Genomic DNA, 18,313 nt, shown 5'->3' on the forward strand with positions numbered 1-18,313 from the left:
TCCATTCCAGTGGCTTTAAAAGGCATCTATATACTCACCATCCTGATTTTTACCTCCAGCCCAAGCTTGTGCTTAGAGCACCAGCTCATACATCTTAATGACTATCCCACATCTCCACCTGGATGTCTCACAGGCATCCAAAATTAATATAACCAAAAACATAACCCAATTTTCTCCTATCCATACTCTTATTAAATAGCCCTAACCATCAATCCAGTTGCTCAAACCAGAAATTTAAAAGTAATGAATTCTTCTCTTTCTTCTATTCCCCACATTTAACAGCAAGCCCCTCAGTTCTACTTTCCAAAATCTCCACTTCAGTCTCCACTGGCATCACCCTATTCCAGGTCACCATCATCTCTAACACTGACTACTGCAACAGCCTCCCAAATGGTATCCATGATTCCATTCAGCACTTTCACACAACAGCCAGAGTGATCTATTTAACACATTCATGTCATTCCCCTGCTGGAAATTTTACTTAGGAAAAAAAATGCAAATGCCTTACACAGCCCCACACGACATGACCCACCTGCTCCTCCACGTTTATCCTGTGCTGCCTGCTGCGCTTTCCCTGCTCCAGCCACACTTGCCTTTTTTCTATAACAAAAACTATCTAGTAAGTAAGCTCTTTCTTGCCTCAGTGGTTGTGCTCGTGCCATTTCACTCTGAATGTCTAATTCCCTCTCGTCTTTCAAATTGTTTAAGTCCCATGTTCTCAGAGAACCCTTTCTCAAGCACCCTAAGATAAGACCTCCAATGTCCTATGTCTCTCCATTATCCTGCATTTCAGTACACTGTAATGTCACTTACCAAAATTTGTTTGTTGTTCCTGGGATGGGAAAGTATCTTTCTTCCCTACTAAACACTGAGAAGACAAGGACAATGCCTATTTTGATCACCATTCTAGCACACTGCACAGATGACTGGCACACATTTGATAAATGAATGAATCCTCACATTGAAAAATTTAAAGATCCTTCATTACTTCAAGAAAACATTAATCCCAACAAGGAAATCATTCTTAAACCATCAAGAAAAATAATACATAGGATTTATTAATTTAGTTGTAGGTTTTAAAAAATCCACTTTATCTTCTTCAACTTCAGAAGAGTTTTAGCCTCTGCTTCCTCTCCAATTCCTGAAACAAACATACAACTCTTCTAATGTTTCTAATGAGATATTATTGCCAGTAATGTGTAAAGACAGGGTCTACAAGTAAAATTAATGCTTCAGTAAGTTATAAAAATTATCTCTATAATGTTATCCCTAATGTTTATTGAACTGTAAAGGACATTAAATATTAATTTTAATTTTCAACCACATAATCTTTTGTTCTTAAGAACTTTTTACTCTCACTCTTTCAGGTCTCTCTCCTCCCAAACTCTTTAATTTCAGAGATGAGGGGGCTGAGGATGCCCCTTCCTTGCTTTTAGGATGTACCCTCTTGTTCTTGTCTTTTTAATCACTTGGACCTTCAAAAAAGGAAAGAGGCAAAGTGGATGAAATGTTGCTCTTCAGGTACACAAACAATACATGAATTAATGAACATGTTCCAAGGACCAACCCTACATGCCAGACACTAAGCTAGGCCATGGGAATATAAAATTACATAAGAATTCCCATCCTGGAGGTGCTTTTGGTCCAAGTGAGGGACAGACAAATATAATGAGCTAAAAAGATAAAAGAATAAAATGCAACAGGAGCAAACAACTCTAAATGTGATAGACTGATTAGGCTCTGAAGAAGAGGTAACATTTTACCTGGGTCTTAAGAATTTGGGCATTTTAACATGTGCTAAGAGTAAACTATCCTACAGACAATGGAAGTTCTCAATCAGATTGTTTTACGAAAGTAATTTTGATGGGATTGTGGATAATGAATCAGAAAAAGGAAGGACTTGGCAGCAAGAAATTTACTGCAGTATTCTGGGAGTAGGGCCTGACCCCAGGCAGAAGCCGATGAGAAGGACCCAAATATGAGGGACAGGTCTAAATTAGAATCACACGTCTTAATGATACTAACTACAGATGAGAGAGCACAGCTGGAAGGTGAAGAGGAAAGCTAGAAAGTCCTGGCTTGAGAATCAAATGGATGATAATAACAGCACTAAGGTTTGTTTACTGAACATTTAGTATGTACCAGCACTTAACATACTCCCATTTAATTCTCATAAAAATGCTAAGTAGTAAATGCTATTGTAATTTCTGTTTTAGAGATGAGAAAACCAAAGACAAGAGTCATATAACTTGACCAAAGGTCAAATTGCTAGTGTGCACGGACATTAGAATCTGAATCCGGATCAGTGTGATTTCAGAAGTGGCATTCTTAAGTAACACTCCATTAACCACGATAAAGTTATTCAGAAAAGAAGCAGGTTTGGACACATTGACTTTGAGGACAAAGAATTCATTTACACTTCACAGTAAAACCCTGATGATTATCCTGAATATTTCTTATAGGAAATAGGTATTTAGGAGTGAGAAAGAAGACAGACTGGACACCTACAGTGAGGGAAAGAGATTATTATATAATCTGGAAATACCAGGTCTTGCCGGAGGGACCAATAAGCAATGAGAAGTGAAATATGAGGACTGTATTTCCTTCCTGCCCTTCCTTAACTTGGCACCTGCCTTTCCTACCGCACAGCTGAGTGGCCTGCACTGGTAAGAAAACTATTGTGGGGAAGATTTCAAGCAATCCTGAAGGCAAACAGCTGCAGCAGAGAGCTAAATTCTGGTGAGAGTTTCAACAAACTTTCCTTAAGTCTGACATCAGCGGATCTTATTGTAACTTGCTTATTAGTTTGTGCCTTTCCCCCGCCAGCATCACAGGGGTGCTTACGAAAGCTCATGTAAACTGGGAACTGAAAAGGTCCTTGGAAATCCACCCAATCTAAATTCTTCCTACAGATAAGGAAAACAGGCCCAGTGGGGTCAGTAACTTGGTTGAGGGTCCTACAGTTCCTCAGTGGCAAAGAAATCAGAATCCAGTTCTAATGTAAGTATCTAATTGACATGTCAACTCAATAGTCAGCATGAAAAAAAATGGGTTCAGACTAAATTCATATTCACTCAGCTCTGCCCAAGGTAAACAAACGCTGCCTCCCAGGCACAGAGAAACCTTTACATCAGAGACTGCTATTTCATTAGGGTCCCCAAGAGCTATGGTGAAACAGTCACTCAAACCACTCCTTCTCTCTGTTCCCATACTGTCCATACATTGGAATGCCGATTTATTTATATATAATGGACTCCATCCCCCACCATACACCAAGAACCTAACTGACTCAAGATACATCCTAAGAAAGATAAGGTATTTCACCAGATAATTAAGGAATGAACCATGGAAACTGTGTGGAATTCAAGTGAAGGGTGGTTTCAGGAGGCTCTGCCTGGAACCAGCCAACACTACCCAAGTCTCTCATCAGTTCACTCACAAAAAAACAAATGTGATGGGAATGTTTATATTATACAGGTCTTTAACTAATTTAATAATGGCAGCTACAGACAATAAAACTCAAAAAAGTTATAGCTGGTAGCTGTTTAACTATTTGAAGAATGCATATACTACTATGCAAACTTAAACTGGGCTTAAAGTAAGTGAAGAACACAAACAGGTATCAATTGCAAAGAAGCAATCTAGAAAAATAATGTAATTAACCACTTTTGATTTTATATTATAAGTTAAAAGTATATTATAAAATGAATACTCTATCATCTAGAAATAATTGAAATACCTTCCAAGTCATTCCTTTGTTCCTTAAGATTGTTCTAGAAAGAGAGACGAGAAGTAAATTCCTCAATTATTTTTAATCTTATTCTTGAAGAGTGACCCTCCCTTCCAGAACTATCCTTTATTCTAGAGGAATAATCCCCAACAGATTCTCAGCAGTGCATTCTACACCACATCACTACAATACAATCTAGGACTTAATCGAAATTACTGTAATAGGATTATTAGTATACTAGAAAGAAGCATATTCCTGACTTTCCACAGCTATGAAAAGCAGAAATAGACTGCTTTAAAGTCCCAGAGCTATCTCAGCTGACATACACTTTTGTTAATCAACACTGGCAACGAAGAATGCAAATATTCCATAACTCAGTAACTGTACCCCTCTACCTCCCACCCATCCAGCAAATTAAAGGGAAGACTATACCAAGATCATACAAATAGTTAATTACATTAACCTAATCTTTAAATCTTTACAAGTGGATCTCTCTCTCCAAACCCTAGGTTATTTCTTCTCCCTCATTTTTTTTTTTTTCCGATCCAAGTACTACAGAGTCTACCTCCCCAACAGCTGTTAAATTTGTCCCTTCCTCTCCTTTTACATTGCTTTAGTTCAGGTCCTCAATATCCCTTACCTAAACTACTATAATCCCACTTTTTACAAAACTGAATTATCTTTTAAAATGCAAACTGGATCATTTTACTTCTCAACTTAACTTTCCAGGTCCTCTGTTGCTGAAGTGTCTTATAACCTCTTAAAAGGTTATACAGATCTGAACCATCTGTGCCCCACACTGCTTAGTTATCCCCAGGTACAGCTCATGCTCTCGCCTAGTTTGTGGAACCTGGTGTTTCGCGCCTCCTTGAGTAGATACCTTTCTCTTTCCCCATCATCAGGATGACAAAATCCTACACAAAAATCAAATATTACCGTCTCCGAGTCTTCAATGACCCTCCTGTTAAAACAGGTACATATTAGCACTCTGAATAGTACATGAGGGGGGAAGAGAAAGGTATCCACTCAAGGAGGCACTTCATTATAATTAATTTTATGTAACTAACTCTCTCCACTAGATTAAGGGTCTTTGATCTTTATTTTGTATGTTAAAGGCAGAGCCCAGGGCCTGGCACATGGAATTAAACCAATAAATATTTGTAATACATACAGGCAACATGTAAAAAAAACCTCATAATAATTAAAGTGGAAAATTATAATTATTCATGACAAAAATTTTTGTCAAACATTAAAAACTTTTAAGTGTACAAAGGGAAATGAAAAAATAGTAAAGCTGGAATTTACTGCATTGTAGTTTAAAACATTAGAAACAACGAGAAGTGAAGTGTTACATTTCTTTGTAAAAAGTTACCAAGAATAGTTTGAATACTACTTGTCTATGCCTTGGCAAATTGTCATACTCCTGTTTGGATCATTTTCCAATATATTATCCTCTGTATCTTCAATGCTGAGAGTTCCTTTAACATGAAGTTTTTTACTGATGTCAGTTTCTTTGAGACAACTTCGTGTTTTTCTGTCATACCACTTTTCTCAATTGTCAATAAACCTGCCATCACTGAATTCCTTTGGCTGTGTATCTAGAGTCAAATGGCGGCAGCACTCACATTCCCATGGTGAGCGGTTTCTTCTAAGGCTCCATTTACGTTTGATTCAAATTTCACTTCTAGCATCATCACTTTTTGTTTCTTTGCTGCACATTTATCTTTGTTGACCAATTCCCTCTTTCAATTATCCATCTGTACCAAATATCTCATGAGTTAATCAGTGGGAGACAGAGGCAACAAAACTACACACTCTGTTGTCTATGCATGGACACAAAGATACAGCAACTAATTATGGACAGACTTTGAAATAAGTGCTACTGGTCGCTGATCACGATGCACATCTGTTACTGACATAATGAACTGTGGACTGAAGAGCTAGAAGCAAAGTTGGCACTTTATGCAATTAATCAAAGTATGGTGGTAACTAAAATGTGAACCATGTTATTGGATAACTGGTGTTAACTAAACCATGATAACTGAAACAGGTGCATACTGAAACTGTGAAATATTGAAAAACCTATCTGATGTGTTATTTAAAAAATTTTTTTTCTTTTTCTGGGGGGAGGGGGAGTAATTAGGTTTGTTTATTTATTTTTAGAGGAGGTACTGAGGATTGAACCCAGGACCTTGCGCCTGCTAAGCATGCACTCTATCACTTATCTATCACTATACTCTCCCCTACTAAAAATGCTTTTAATCTGTTAGTAGAAGCGGTAAACTGCTTCAAAGTTTACGTATCATTCAAACTGCCAATATATTTCAATTAAACTACCTCATTCAATTTTAGCATAAGAAAATTACTGTTTCAAATTGAAGCTTGAATGACTAACCAACTAAAGCAGAGGGATCAACCAGTTACCGAAAATATTTAGAAACTAAACTTTGGATAAAAAGTGACAAACTAGTATTTCTTCCTCAGAAGTAACTTGATTGAAAATTTATGAATTTACTCATCAAAACAAAAATCAACAAAATTTACAAATCGCCTTTTGAAGTTACACACAAACCCAAAATAATGTTTATCAATTTCAATTATTTGCTATTACAAAATATACTCATAGTAGTTGAGACGCTTTACCAGATCACATAAACCACATGTGCAATTACAAAGTACACGCAATGAGAAGTCATGCCAATTACTCATTTCCAGAGGGTGGGTAACTTTCTACCCAATCCTGAAGGCTTGCTACTAATTTGGTTCAACTTGGCTTAGTTCCTAGCTGCTGGACTCAGAGTCCATGCAATGTCAACATCTGACAAGTTCTGAGAAAGTAACATCAAGGCTGAATTTATCAGTTAGTATTTGACTCACAGAATTACTAACTGGATTTGTCTTTTAAAGGTGGTCAAAGGCATCAGCTATTCTATGGTTCAAGAAAGCAGCAACTTAAGAGTATTTTATTGGCTTTGACATTTACAATTTTTCTCAGAAACAAATTTGAATACAGGACTAGAGTGCAGATGACACAAAAAGTATTTCTTGGAATCCAAGAGGCTTATTATCGCTTATATCTTACATTATTGACATATATGTACATGACGAACTTCAAATTTTAAAAGATCTGATGTCTCTCTCAGTTTAAAATCTTTTATTGGCATCTCACAGCTCTTAGTGTAACACTAAATCTTTTAAACTTGGTTTACAATGCGCTTGAAGCACCTGCTTATTTCTTAAGCTTATCAAGTCACTGGTTCCCCATTAGACTTCTTTCGGTTTTTCAAATGGCAGCCCTCCCCTGCTCCCATGCTGCAACTTCTCATCTTCTTCCAACCTGTTGTTCATTTATCCCTCACCCCCTAAGATCCTCTACCACTCTCCTGGCTAATTTCTACTCCACTTTCAGCCCTCAATTTAAAAGTAATTTCCTACAGAAGTCCTTCCCTGTATACTAGGTCAGGTTCCCTGGCACATACTCTCATAACTATTTCAGTTATCGTAATAGTCATCACATTATAGCAATTACTTTTTTAAAGACTGTCTTGCCCCTAAGCCTGCAAGTAGAGTGAGTTAATGTTCACTTCTTGTCTCTTCCATTCATAGGACAGTATTTAGCATTCACTAGGTTCTCATTTAAAACACTAAGTGGGTGACAGACTAATAGAAGAGAACAGAATACCATTTCCTAACCTACTTACCTATACCTTTCCTCTCTAAAATCTTATAGTCCACCTCTCTAAGGTAGTCTACAAAAAACACCATAAACACTGCAGTCATCAATCTGGAATGCCTTTTTTCCTGACTTTTCACCCTGGCCCTCTTCAAATAAAGCCAGTTTTTGCTCCTGCTTCTAAATCTCCACCATCTTCCTGTACCACTTATTTGGCACTTCACAACCTGTCTTCTGTTTTCATTTTGGTACTAGAGAGCTGCTCACATTTTGAGTGGGGACTGTGTTCCATTTCCTAATATAATGCTTGACCCTGCATAAATGTTTGCTTGTGCTATTACTGATGAGGTCAAGTTCACATACCTCTTTAACTCCTACAAAAGTCTCATGCTATAAACCTCCCTAACCTATCAAAAATAGAATATGAGTGTACAGAATTATCTTTATGCAGGAATATTTACACATCGATGTCTCATTTTGCTCTAAAGCCCTTCTCTCTTAGTCTAAGTTCTTTAAGGCATTTATTCGCCAAACTCATAAGGTAAAATATTTAATAGTAAGATATCCCAGAGGTCATTAGGATCCTCAATAAAATAACAAGTCCCTCTAGCTAGTGCTTTCTAAGTGCTTTACACATACACATTCATTTAATTCTCACAACAACCCTACGACATAAGTATATTATCATCCCCATTTTACTTGTAAGGAAACTAAGTCACAGCAATGCTAAATAACTTGACACAAGGTCATAGAGCTCATAGGTAGTGAAGCCAGTATTCGAACCCAGGCAGTCTGGCTTCAGGGAACATATTTAGAGTTCAGAATCATACAAAACTTACAAAAGCAAGAAAGTAAGAAGGGATTTCTAGTTAAATACTATATAAAAACAATGAAAATAAGTTAGACAAGCTACTTCAAACCACAGTTCAAACTTTTGTTTTGGGTTTACTTAATATTTGAAGAATAACTGAGGATAACATTTTATTGAGCTCTTAATATAGGCATTCTACAAACTACCAGGGATTCTGTTAATACTTTTAACACCATACTTACTTCTTACATTAACTCCAAGAAACAGAGAAGAAAACTAAGGTTAAGTGGGATTAATAATCAGGAGAGGTTAAAATAACATGAATATGCCAAGGTCATATGTACCTCTAAGTGACCATGTCTTAAGTTCTTAAACAGCAACAAAGTTCACCTTTTAAAGAAGGCATTTGCCTAAACCAGAATATTAAACTTACTGGAAATACCCTCCATTTTAGCAGGGTTTATCTATAATTTTGTATACACTGAAGCATAAAATCTACTACTTCTGAAACATCTTTGTCATCTATTTTTTAAAAATAATATTACCCATAGTGGTGCAAAGTAGCATAATAATGTTAAAATACATTCCTAATATGGTAGAGAATACGTTAGTACTATTTGGCTTACCTTTATAAAAGATACATTCTCAATCTTATATAAATATTATTTCTCTAGCTCAGTAAAAAGGGAAGTTTTATACAGCTACATTTACAAAGGCTATTCGAAAACACTTCATATATATTAACTAACTTAAACCTTATAATAATCCTATGATAAAGGTATTGTCCTTATCCCCATTTTACAGATGAGCAACCAGAGGCATAGACAGCTTGGTCACACAGCGCAAGGCTGCACAGCTAGAATATGGTAAAGTTGGGATTGTGACACAATCAGGAGGCCCTCCCACAGTCTACGCTCCATAACAAGGCATTCTATCACAGCAACAGATTCCATCAACACCATAAAACTTTAAAATGATACAGCAATTATTTGCTTTTTTCAAGTTATTTTTAATTTCAAAGGTTATAAAATTCAGGAACTACATTAAAGAACAGTAAGCTGGGAAGCACTTACCCAACAGATACCTCCATCTACAATCAATAACACTGGCACTTTATTGGTGTTTTATTCATAACCTTCAGTGTTCCATTAAGAAAAAGATATCAAAACCATCATTACACTGATGCTTTGAAATTACAATTTATCTTTAAAATACCTGATGTAGTTTTTAGTTACAGCATGATATAAAAATAAGATAGGTAAATATCTCTAAAAAGATTCACTACAGAGTTCAAAGCAAATGTCACCTCCTCTGGGCTAAAGGTTGTCAGCTCTATAACCTTGAAAACTGAATAAGGAATTCCCCAATATAACACTGAAGCTGGATGGTCCTTATACAACTAAATAGTAGACAATCGAATCTGAAAACTAAATCATGAAAGGAAAGGAAATCCAAATGCAAACCTCACATTTCAATCATTTATGGCTTATCTTAAGTACCCTAATTCACTTAGAAGCAGAATTATTGAAACTTGAGAGAAAATATCAGAAAATATAATATTCAAAACATTTTACCACATAACTCTGAGCCACTATAAATAAACAGTATAATATTCTCAATGAAGGAAAGACCAGGATTTGAATAATGACTCTTTATACACAACAGTACTGTTTCAGAATGGAATCTTCTAGTTTAGAAAGATACCATACTTAAAAAACATTTTTCAAAGAACCCTAACAACATTACAAAGGTAAGGGAACAAACTTAAATGAAGGCTTATTCTGTGTTTATCTATACTGTACAGATAAGGAAACTGGGATCCTTAACATGAAAACCCTGACTTAAAAAAATAAATAAATAAAATCACACAGCTACTATGGGGGATGGCCAGGATTGGAATCCAAACTTACTTAATTCTTTCTGTAACATTTCTACAGCATTTAACCCTGAAACTTTTCTTTAACTATTCAAAGACGTTTTACTATAGATCTCTTTTTATGACTGAAGTTCTAAAAATTTTTTCTAGTAGATTGACAATAAATCAGTTTTCACTGCAGTATTATTTTACAGCTCAGATTCCACCAAATTAAAGTTGTAATTACATTATTTAAAATGATATGATATAATTAATTCCTTCCTGATACATTATAATTACTACACTTTGCAATTTTTCCTCCTCAACATATAAAAATAAGCAGAAGCTATACAACTTACAGAACAAAATCTTTGTGACCTTAATTAGGCCTACTTCCTTACATAAGACAATTTTTTAAAAGTTCAATCCAGAAAAAAAGAATTGATAAAACGGACTTCATAAAAAATTAAAAATTTTGCTCTTTGAAAGATACTGCTAAGAAAACAAAAAAACAAGCCACAGACTGGGAGAAAATACTGCAAAATGCGTATCTGATGAAGGACTTGTATCTAGAACATATAGAGAACTCTCAAAACTCAACAGGAAAACAAACAACACTATTAAAAAAAAAAAAACAGGCAAAATGTATGAAGACACTTCACTAAGATATACAGATGGCATGTAAGCATGTGAAAAGCTCTCCATCATCAGTCATCAGGGAAACATGAATCAGAATCATAATAAGATACCACTACACAATCATTAAGATGGACTAAAATTAAACAAAAATAAAGACAAACACACCTGACAATACCAAGTGCTAATGGAGGACTCAGAGCAACGCTTAAAATTTTTTTTTCAATTCTCATACCATGCTGACAGGCATGTAAAATGACGTGGCCACTTTGGAAAAGTCTGGCAGCTTCTTATAAATTTAAGCATATACTTAGGATACTATACAGCAATCCCTCTCCTCAGTAGTTATCCAAGAGAAATGAAAATATACCTTCATGGAAATGTTTACAGCAGCCCTATTCATAATCTCCCAAAACTGGAACAACTGGTAGATGAATAAACTGCGGTTTAACATCCATACAATAGACTATAACTCAAAAATAAAAAAAACTGATACACACACAAATCTAAAATGTATTATGCTAACAAATATTTTTAGTAAAATAAAACATATTATACTAAGTGAAAGAAACCACACTCAAAGCTACATGAATTAGAAAAGGCAAATGATCAGCAGTTTTCAAGAGCTGAAGTTGAGGGGATGGGCTAATTATTAAGAAAGACAAATTTTTTGAGAAAAAATTGCTGGAAAAGTTCTATATCTTTATTGTGGCTGTTTTACATGGCTGCATCATTTGTCAAAACTCAGCACATTATACTAAAAAGTATGAATTTTACTGCATATAAATTATACATCAGTAAGCCTGAGATTAAGAAAAAGCAAGCAAAAAATGCAGTAATTATGCAAAAATTTGTTACAAATGAATTATAATGGATATGAATTTGTAACCACAAACCTAAGTGCAGAATGTCACATCTCAATTAAAAAATTATTTTATAATATTCTTTTAGAATATTTGTTTACCTCACATTGGATATATATACCATTTTATAACTTACCATGGCATTAGCATTATTAATTTTTATTTCAATAAGACAATTATTTAAATAAAAATACTGCATACATTAGTTTTTTTCTTAAAACAATTTCATTAGTTTCTAAATGGGCTCAATGTTTCCATATGCCCAGACACAATTTTATATCATTCCTCTGTTATAACTGAATTAAAAAACATACTACAGAGGCCTTCATGGTTATAAATTTTTCAAATCTCTGGAATACCATCATCCACTTATTGGTCCATTCCATTTCACAAATCTTACGAAAACAGTAGTTAAACAGCTCTCTGCCACATTACAGAGGCAGGTGTGTTTGGAAGTAAGCGAAAGGGTGGAATGATAGCTATTTTTCTTGTTGTTTAGGGGGTGAGAGCACAAAGCAGTCCCAAACTAAGCTCCTTCTAAGGAGTACAATTCTCCACGATTAAAGCTGGAACCTATTAAACAGTCTAGATTATGATTTAACTCCTTTTAAAGGAGTTCTTCCCTCCCCTCCAGTTTAGTATAATCAGGGACTCTCAATGCCACTGAGAAAGTAGCCACTCTCATTTGTACAGCACAAATAGTTTACGTAATACATTTTCACACATATCATCTCTTTTCTCACCAAGACCTATGAGAAAGTTATTTTTTTTAATTTGCATTTTACAGGTGTCAAAACCTACTCAGAAGGTTGGATCAGTTGTTCAAGGATCACACGAACCAATATACAGCAGAGCCAGAATGCTGTTTCTTATTATTCTGTGTATCTGTTAGCATCTACTACAGTCTGAAGGGAGCCAACATTATGGGGACTCTATACCCAATGATGTCTAAAAATATTACCTATACCTTATTTAATAGTAAGCTAAGGAGAAAACTGAACTTTAAAGGTAAAAGTACCTGAAAAAGAACCTACAAAAATATCATTCTGAACTGAAATTCACACTGATAAAGGATTTTACCATTAAAAAAAGGTAAAAGTGTCTTGAAAGACAACAGTTAAGGAACTATTCTATAGGGTGGCTATGAAGTCTGGAAACAGGTACTATTACATGTATCTTAATGCATTATTAATAAACCACATTTTACATACTCTCCTGTGGGTTTCAAACTTGGTAGCCATTGTGTATATTAAAGGAGACTAAGAGGCCACTTTAGTGACAATTAAATGTGGAATGAGATCCCGGATGGAAAAAACAAAGGCAAATACTAGAACTGGCAAATCTGAATATGGTTGCATGTTAGACAACAGTATTGAATTAATGTTAAATTTCCTGAATTTGATCATTGTAATGTAATTTATAAGAGAAAGTCCTTGTTCTTAGGTGATACATATTTTAAGTATTTAGAGACAAAGGATTATGATGTGTGTGATGTCCTCAAATGGTTCCCCAAAAAATATGTATGTGTATATGTGTGTATAGGGAAATTAAATGGCAAAATGCTAACTGATAATCTAGATGAAGATTACAGTGTTCAGAGTTATTACTCTTGAACTTATAAGTTTGAAATTTCAAAAAATAAAAAGTTGAAGATAAAAGGCAAACTTTAAATTTTCTTTCAGTTTTCTTCAACAGCTAGTAAACATTTCCAACAAGATCTTTTCTAAGAAACTGAATTTTAAAAAATATTCTTTTTAGTGCCTCTGTAAGTTAACTCTAGTTGGAATCAAACAGTATTTGTTGATTTTTAAAAAATACGGTATAAAACATGGCAGAAAACAACACACAAAGCATCCAAGGAATAGCTTATACTTTTATTAGGTACTATGAGAATTTTAGTAAAGTTTACATACTGTCTTTTTTTTTAAGGAGCTTAAGATGTGCTGAGAAACAGATAAAATTCAATGTCCAGTTCCTGTGGATCATTAACAGTTCTCTAAACACTGAGTAAACCTGCTATCAGATACTACATATTTAGCTAAAATTCAACTCACTTTAATATATAGGATTTTACCATTAAGTGTTTCTCCCACTACACTCCAAAGGAGTTTTAAAAAGGTTTTATCTTAATATATTTCACTATGAATGCAATAAGGCTGTATCATGTAGATATTTTATTTTTATGAATTCAACCATAAGCCCTCAGGGGGTAAAACTGAGGATTTCAACAGCATAGACACCATTCCACTAACTAAGCATGTCTTCCCCAAGGAGCAGTAAGCAGGAGTATAAGGAGGGAGCTGTCCAGTAACATATGCGGTTCTCCCTGTGCGCATCTTGCCAAGCTCTGATCCTAGCATTTAAAGTATTTCTGTGTAACAAAGCCCCTAATGCAAGCCAATTTCTTCATCTGGTGCTCAACTAAAGAAATTTATTTTTGGAGTTTCTGAAGGAAAACCTAGCTATTTTGCACTTCTGTGAGATGGAATGAATGTATGGAAACCATACTTCAGGATCACTTTAAGGGATTTTTAAGGTAATGTAAACCAAAATCTTGTGGGGGGGGCAGTTATGTGTGCTAAATTCACAACCTAACTCCATCGTAACATGGAACTACAACATCAACGTTCTCTATTTCATCATTGTGGCAAGATCATGACACACTTTAAAGCAAAGATGACTTCTTTCCAAAGGCTACATCCAGAACCATATTCCTCAAATTTTTTAAGTCAACGCCATACATTTGTTTTTAGTTACTCCTGAGTCTCCCAACTTGTATCTTTTTCTCTGGATTACTATTTAATCTGATTTAATCCAACGTCTACATTCCTCCTCATAGAATCAGAGCTAGAAGAAATTTTAAAAATCACATGGCCTATTCCACCCTCCAAGCTCACAGAGCTGTGGGCTGGAAACATCCATTCACTGAGTTCCATGTTATAATAAATTACTTACTCTCCAACTAATATGAATTTTTATAGAAAGGTAAAAATTTAATTGTACATAGTATAAAAAAAGACAATTTTTATAAACTGATACTAAAATGCAGTGAAACAAAGCATCTTTGGCATTTAGAATCCTCAACATTTACTAAGTTCTGAATCCTATTAGTAGATCAGTTTTAATACTTCTCGATGATCTCCAGAGGAACGTCAGGGAATCCCATAAAATTGGACCTCTTCCTTATAACATTATTTTTAAATATAATTATTTCATAATTTTATTCTCTGCCTCATTTGTACAATCCTTGACCCTAATGTTTTATATTTTAACTCTTTTCTTATAAAAAAAAACTCTACAACTTTGAAAACTGTTAACAAAAAGTACAATAAATTTTTAAAATTCTATTTAATGCTTTCAATCTGGATTTTTTTAAAGAAATTAAAATATGAAGTAACTTTCTATTTTCACACTGGGGGGATACAGTGTGGAGATTATTTGTCTAGTATCAACCTAAACTAAAGTCACAGATGCAAAAAGTTTCTGTGACATCAGGATATAACTCCCTAAAGCCCACTTTTTCATGGTGTACACTATTTTCTTTTTAAAAGATTAGTGCAGAATGACAAATGTGTTGTGTACTAAGATTTAAAAGGGATCATTCAGATCTTTGAATTAAAGTCATAAATCTAAGAATTATGTTTTTTTTTAAATTGAAGTATAGTCAGTCACAATGTGTCAATTTCTGGCATACAGCACAATGTCTCAGTCAGACACATACATATAACTGTTTTCATATTCTTTGGTGTTTCATTTTCTTTTTCATTATAGGTAAGAATCATGGTTGAATGACCTTACCTGAAGTGCACAAGTCTTTTACAAGATTCTAACTAAACATAAAGATGTTGCTGACATACTAAGGAAACATTATTTACTTTTTTACTTGCTTAATTAAAGTGCCTAAGTCTGAGATGAACACTATTTTCAAAATAAGACTGACCTTCAAGGGCCAAACCTTACAGTTGTATTATAAACTTTTTTTGATCATAGACCTCTTTGAGAATCTAATGAAAGCTAAGAAGCCTCTTCCCAGAAAATCTGACATGTGCACATACACACAAAAATTATAATACAATGTTGAAGGGAGGAGTCATCGTGGAATCTATCAATTCCATGGAAAAAACTGCTATCACTATATGGAAGACAGCCTTAAAGCATAAATCTTTGGTATTCACACACACTCTGATGAGAATAAGAAAGGTTTCAAGCAGGCATCTGCAACTGAAAAGATAGGCTGTTCTGCTGTACCACCACAGTTCCAAGGCCAGAGCAGCCTGGTTCTGCTAAGTGTCCATTCCTGCTCTGCAATCCCCTGGGACATGAGACCCGGTGCCATCACATCCCTACCTCGATCTCCACCTCTCACCATCTGGACTCGGCAAGCTGCTTTGATCTACTTTAGCGCTGACAAGTAACCATACAGTCTGCCCTTTAATACTTTCAGTAACACAACTTAGGACTTCAGAAGGCAGGCCATTCCAGTGTTAGGCAACTCTGAAGAATTATAAAGTTCTTTTCTAGTTTGATTGCCTGGTTTGTAAGTTTTAAATGCTGTCCTCCATTTACCTGCCAATAGGTAACAAAATAGCTTGCCATTCAAAGTATTTAATCCTAAAACCAGGAGCAAAAAAATCACTTAACTCTACTATTACCAAACAGGAAAGTCAGAATTATGCTGAAAAACATTTTCTATTTGAAAGTCAAAATATAAGGGGCTCAGTATTGGTTCAGTATGAGAAAGATGTAAGGCTTTTATGTACACAACATTTCTTACCTTGGGCTTCCTCTTCACACCACAAAAAATTAAAAATGCATCAACATTAAAAGAATAAAATTATAATCACTGAAAATTAACATCAGTTCTGCCTGCAAAAAGTTTACTCTCTGTATTTCTATTTGTGCCTGTGATTCTGTGATAAACAGCTCTAATCAATGCAATATAAATATAGAAGCCATTATTTATTCATTAGATAAAGCCAGGCTTTCAAGAACTACAAGTTGTCTCAGTCACCTTCAACAGCTCCTTTTTCAGAATAAGAAACATCTCTTCCTGAAATCTGTGTATTAATAAGGTCCATTTATCATATATAAAGCCATCTCCGCCGCAAATGTTTATTTCCTTTGAAAACAAAGGGAATATAAACAACTATATTTGAGATTTTCTTCCTTAAATAATCCCACACTAGTGCTGGACAAAAACGGTTCAGAAATCTTTTGCTAATTGATTTAGTCAAATCAGGTAAGAGCATGCAATGCTAACCAACAGTTAATTGGATATACAGACAGCAAAATCTCATTTTCAAAGGGCTACCGGGGGGCTCTCTTTCCTAGGCTTCGTCTCAGAGAGCCAAACAATGCAGTCCTAAGGAGGAGACTAACTTGTAAGGAGCTTCTTTATGGTCCTTCAATAATTAAACTTACTGCAGAAATCCAAAGAAAATCCACCTAAATGAACTCAGCCTTACGCTGCAAAGTGCATTGGGGCACTGTTTTGTTAAGTTTATATGGTAGAAATACAATAATCTCCTGGTAAGAAATACATTTCCTAATAAATAACCACTTCTCTACATTTCCAGAGTGGCTTGAAGAAGGAACGCTATGCTTTAAAAAGACACACACAAAATGCCTAAAAAAAAAAAAAAAAAAAACAATGCTACACGTATCCACTTATCAGAACTTGTTTTACAAACAAAAGACATATTAAAGTTCAGGAAAACAGTCCTCCAAGTATTTCTCTTGTAACAAAATCATCTATTAAATCATTTTATTTGAGTCTTCCAGTTGAAAATGGTTTCATCCATCACAAACAAAATGTGTACTGAAAAATTTTCTTCCACTTCACATTACTGGATACCCTAGTATTTGATTATTTAAATCAATATATTTGTACCCAAGCAAATATTGTCAGTCTCGAGTTAGTTCAACAATATCTGCTTTTTAAAACAAAATTCTTTCACTATCTTGTCATTCATACAAAATCAAACGCTCGAAATAGCTTAAAGCATGGACTACAGATAGAACACTGCCGCACCCCTCGTACGAATGGATGACTGGAACATTTTAATATACTCCACGTAGCAGTACAGCTACAAAATCTTCATATTGGCTACAGAAGTTGCACATTTTCCAGTAGAATTTATTCTTAAATAGATTTCGCATTATCCTCAATACCAAACGTCACCAACATTCAGGTACACTGAAGATATATAATTGATAACTACAAACCCCGTAATATAACCCTCTCAACATTCACTTGCGCACTTTTCTCATTTCTTTTCATGTGACTTCGCTCAATATAAAGAATCAAGTAGTTTTCTTCGGTAACTACGCAATTAAATTGTATTTAATTGGGAGGCTGGACTCACCACATGAAAATTTCAGAGTAAAAAAACAAGATTCAAAGCGGCGGAGGGGGGGGGTGTCTATTTGCTTAAATATTTTAAGATCTTACATTAAAAAAGAAGTATCTGCAAGATGCCAACCAAGATTTCCTAAATCCACCCCTCCTCCCGCCTTAAGTCCCCCCCGCCCCGCCCCGAGTCTGGGAAGTCGTTACTTTGACGCGGCCGGGATGCTACTCACCGAGTTTTTCCACCAACTTGAGCATCACACCTCCAATGTGCACCTCCCCGGTCACTCTTAGGGTGACATCGCGGTTCAGGTCCGTCACATGAACGCTCAGTTCCCACGTCCCGTCCGCATAGCAGCCATCTGGCATCCTTATCCCGTCCAGAGCCATGGCTTC

General features: G+C 35.2%; 1 protein-coding gene and 1 non-coding gene across 5 annotated transcripts in view; one reads left to right on the forward strand and one right to left on the reverse strand.

The window, feature by feature from the left end:
• Nucleotides 1-2,818, forward strand: part of LOC116153379 (uncharacterized) — a 111,211-nt gene extending 108,393 nt beyond the window's left edge. Inside the window, exon 3 of the transcript XR_010380965.1 lies at nt 2,650-2,818. This is a non-coding gene — a transcript (uncharacterized LOC116153379). The remainder of the gene's footprint in view (nt 1-2,649) is intronic.
• FERMT2 (FERM domain containing kindlin 2) overlaps nt 1-18,307 on the reverse strand; it is a 71,644-nt gene extending 53,337 nt beyond the window's left edge. For all 4 annotated transcript variants that reach the window (XM_031453738.2, XM_031453735.2, XM_031453736.2 and 1 more), the window contains exon 1: nt 18,151-18,307. In XM_031453738.2, coding sequence (XP_031309598.1) covers nt 18,151-18,307 — 157 coding nt within the window. The remainder of the gene's footprint in view (nt 1-18,150) is intronic.
• Nucleotides 18,308-18,313: the final 6 nt, after the last annotated feature.

This window comes from Camelus dromedarius, chromosome 5, assembly GCF_036321535.1.
Source record: "Camelus dromedarius isolate mCamDro1 chromosome 5, mCamDro1.pat, whole genome shotgun sequence".
Taxonomy (NCBI): domain Eukaryota; kingdom Metazoa; phylum Chordata; class Mammalia; order Artiodactyla; family Camelidae; genus Camelus; species Camelus dromedarius.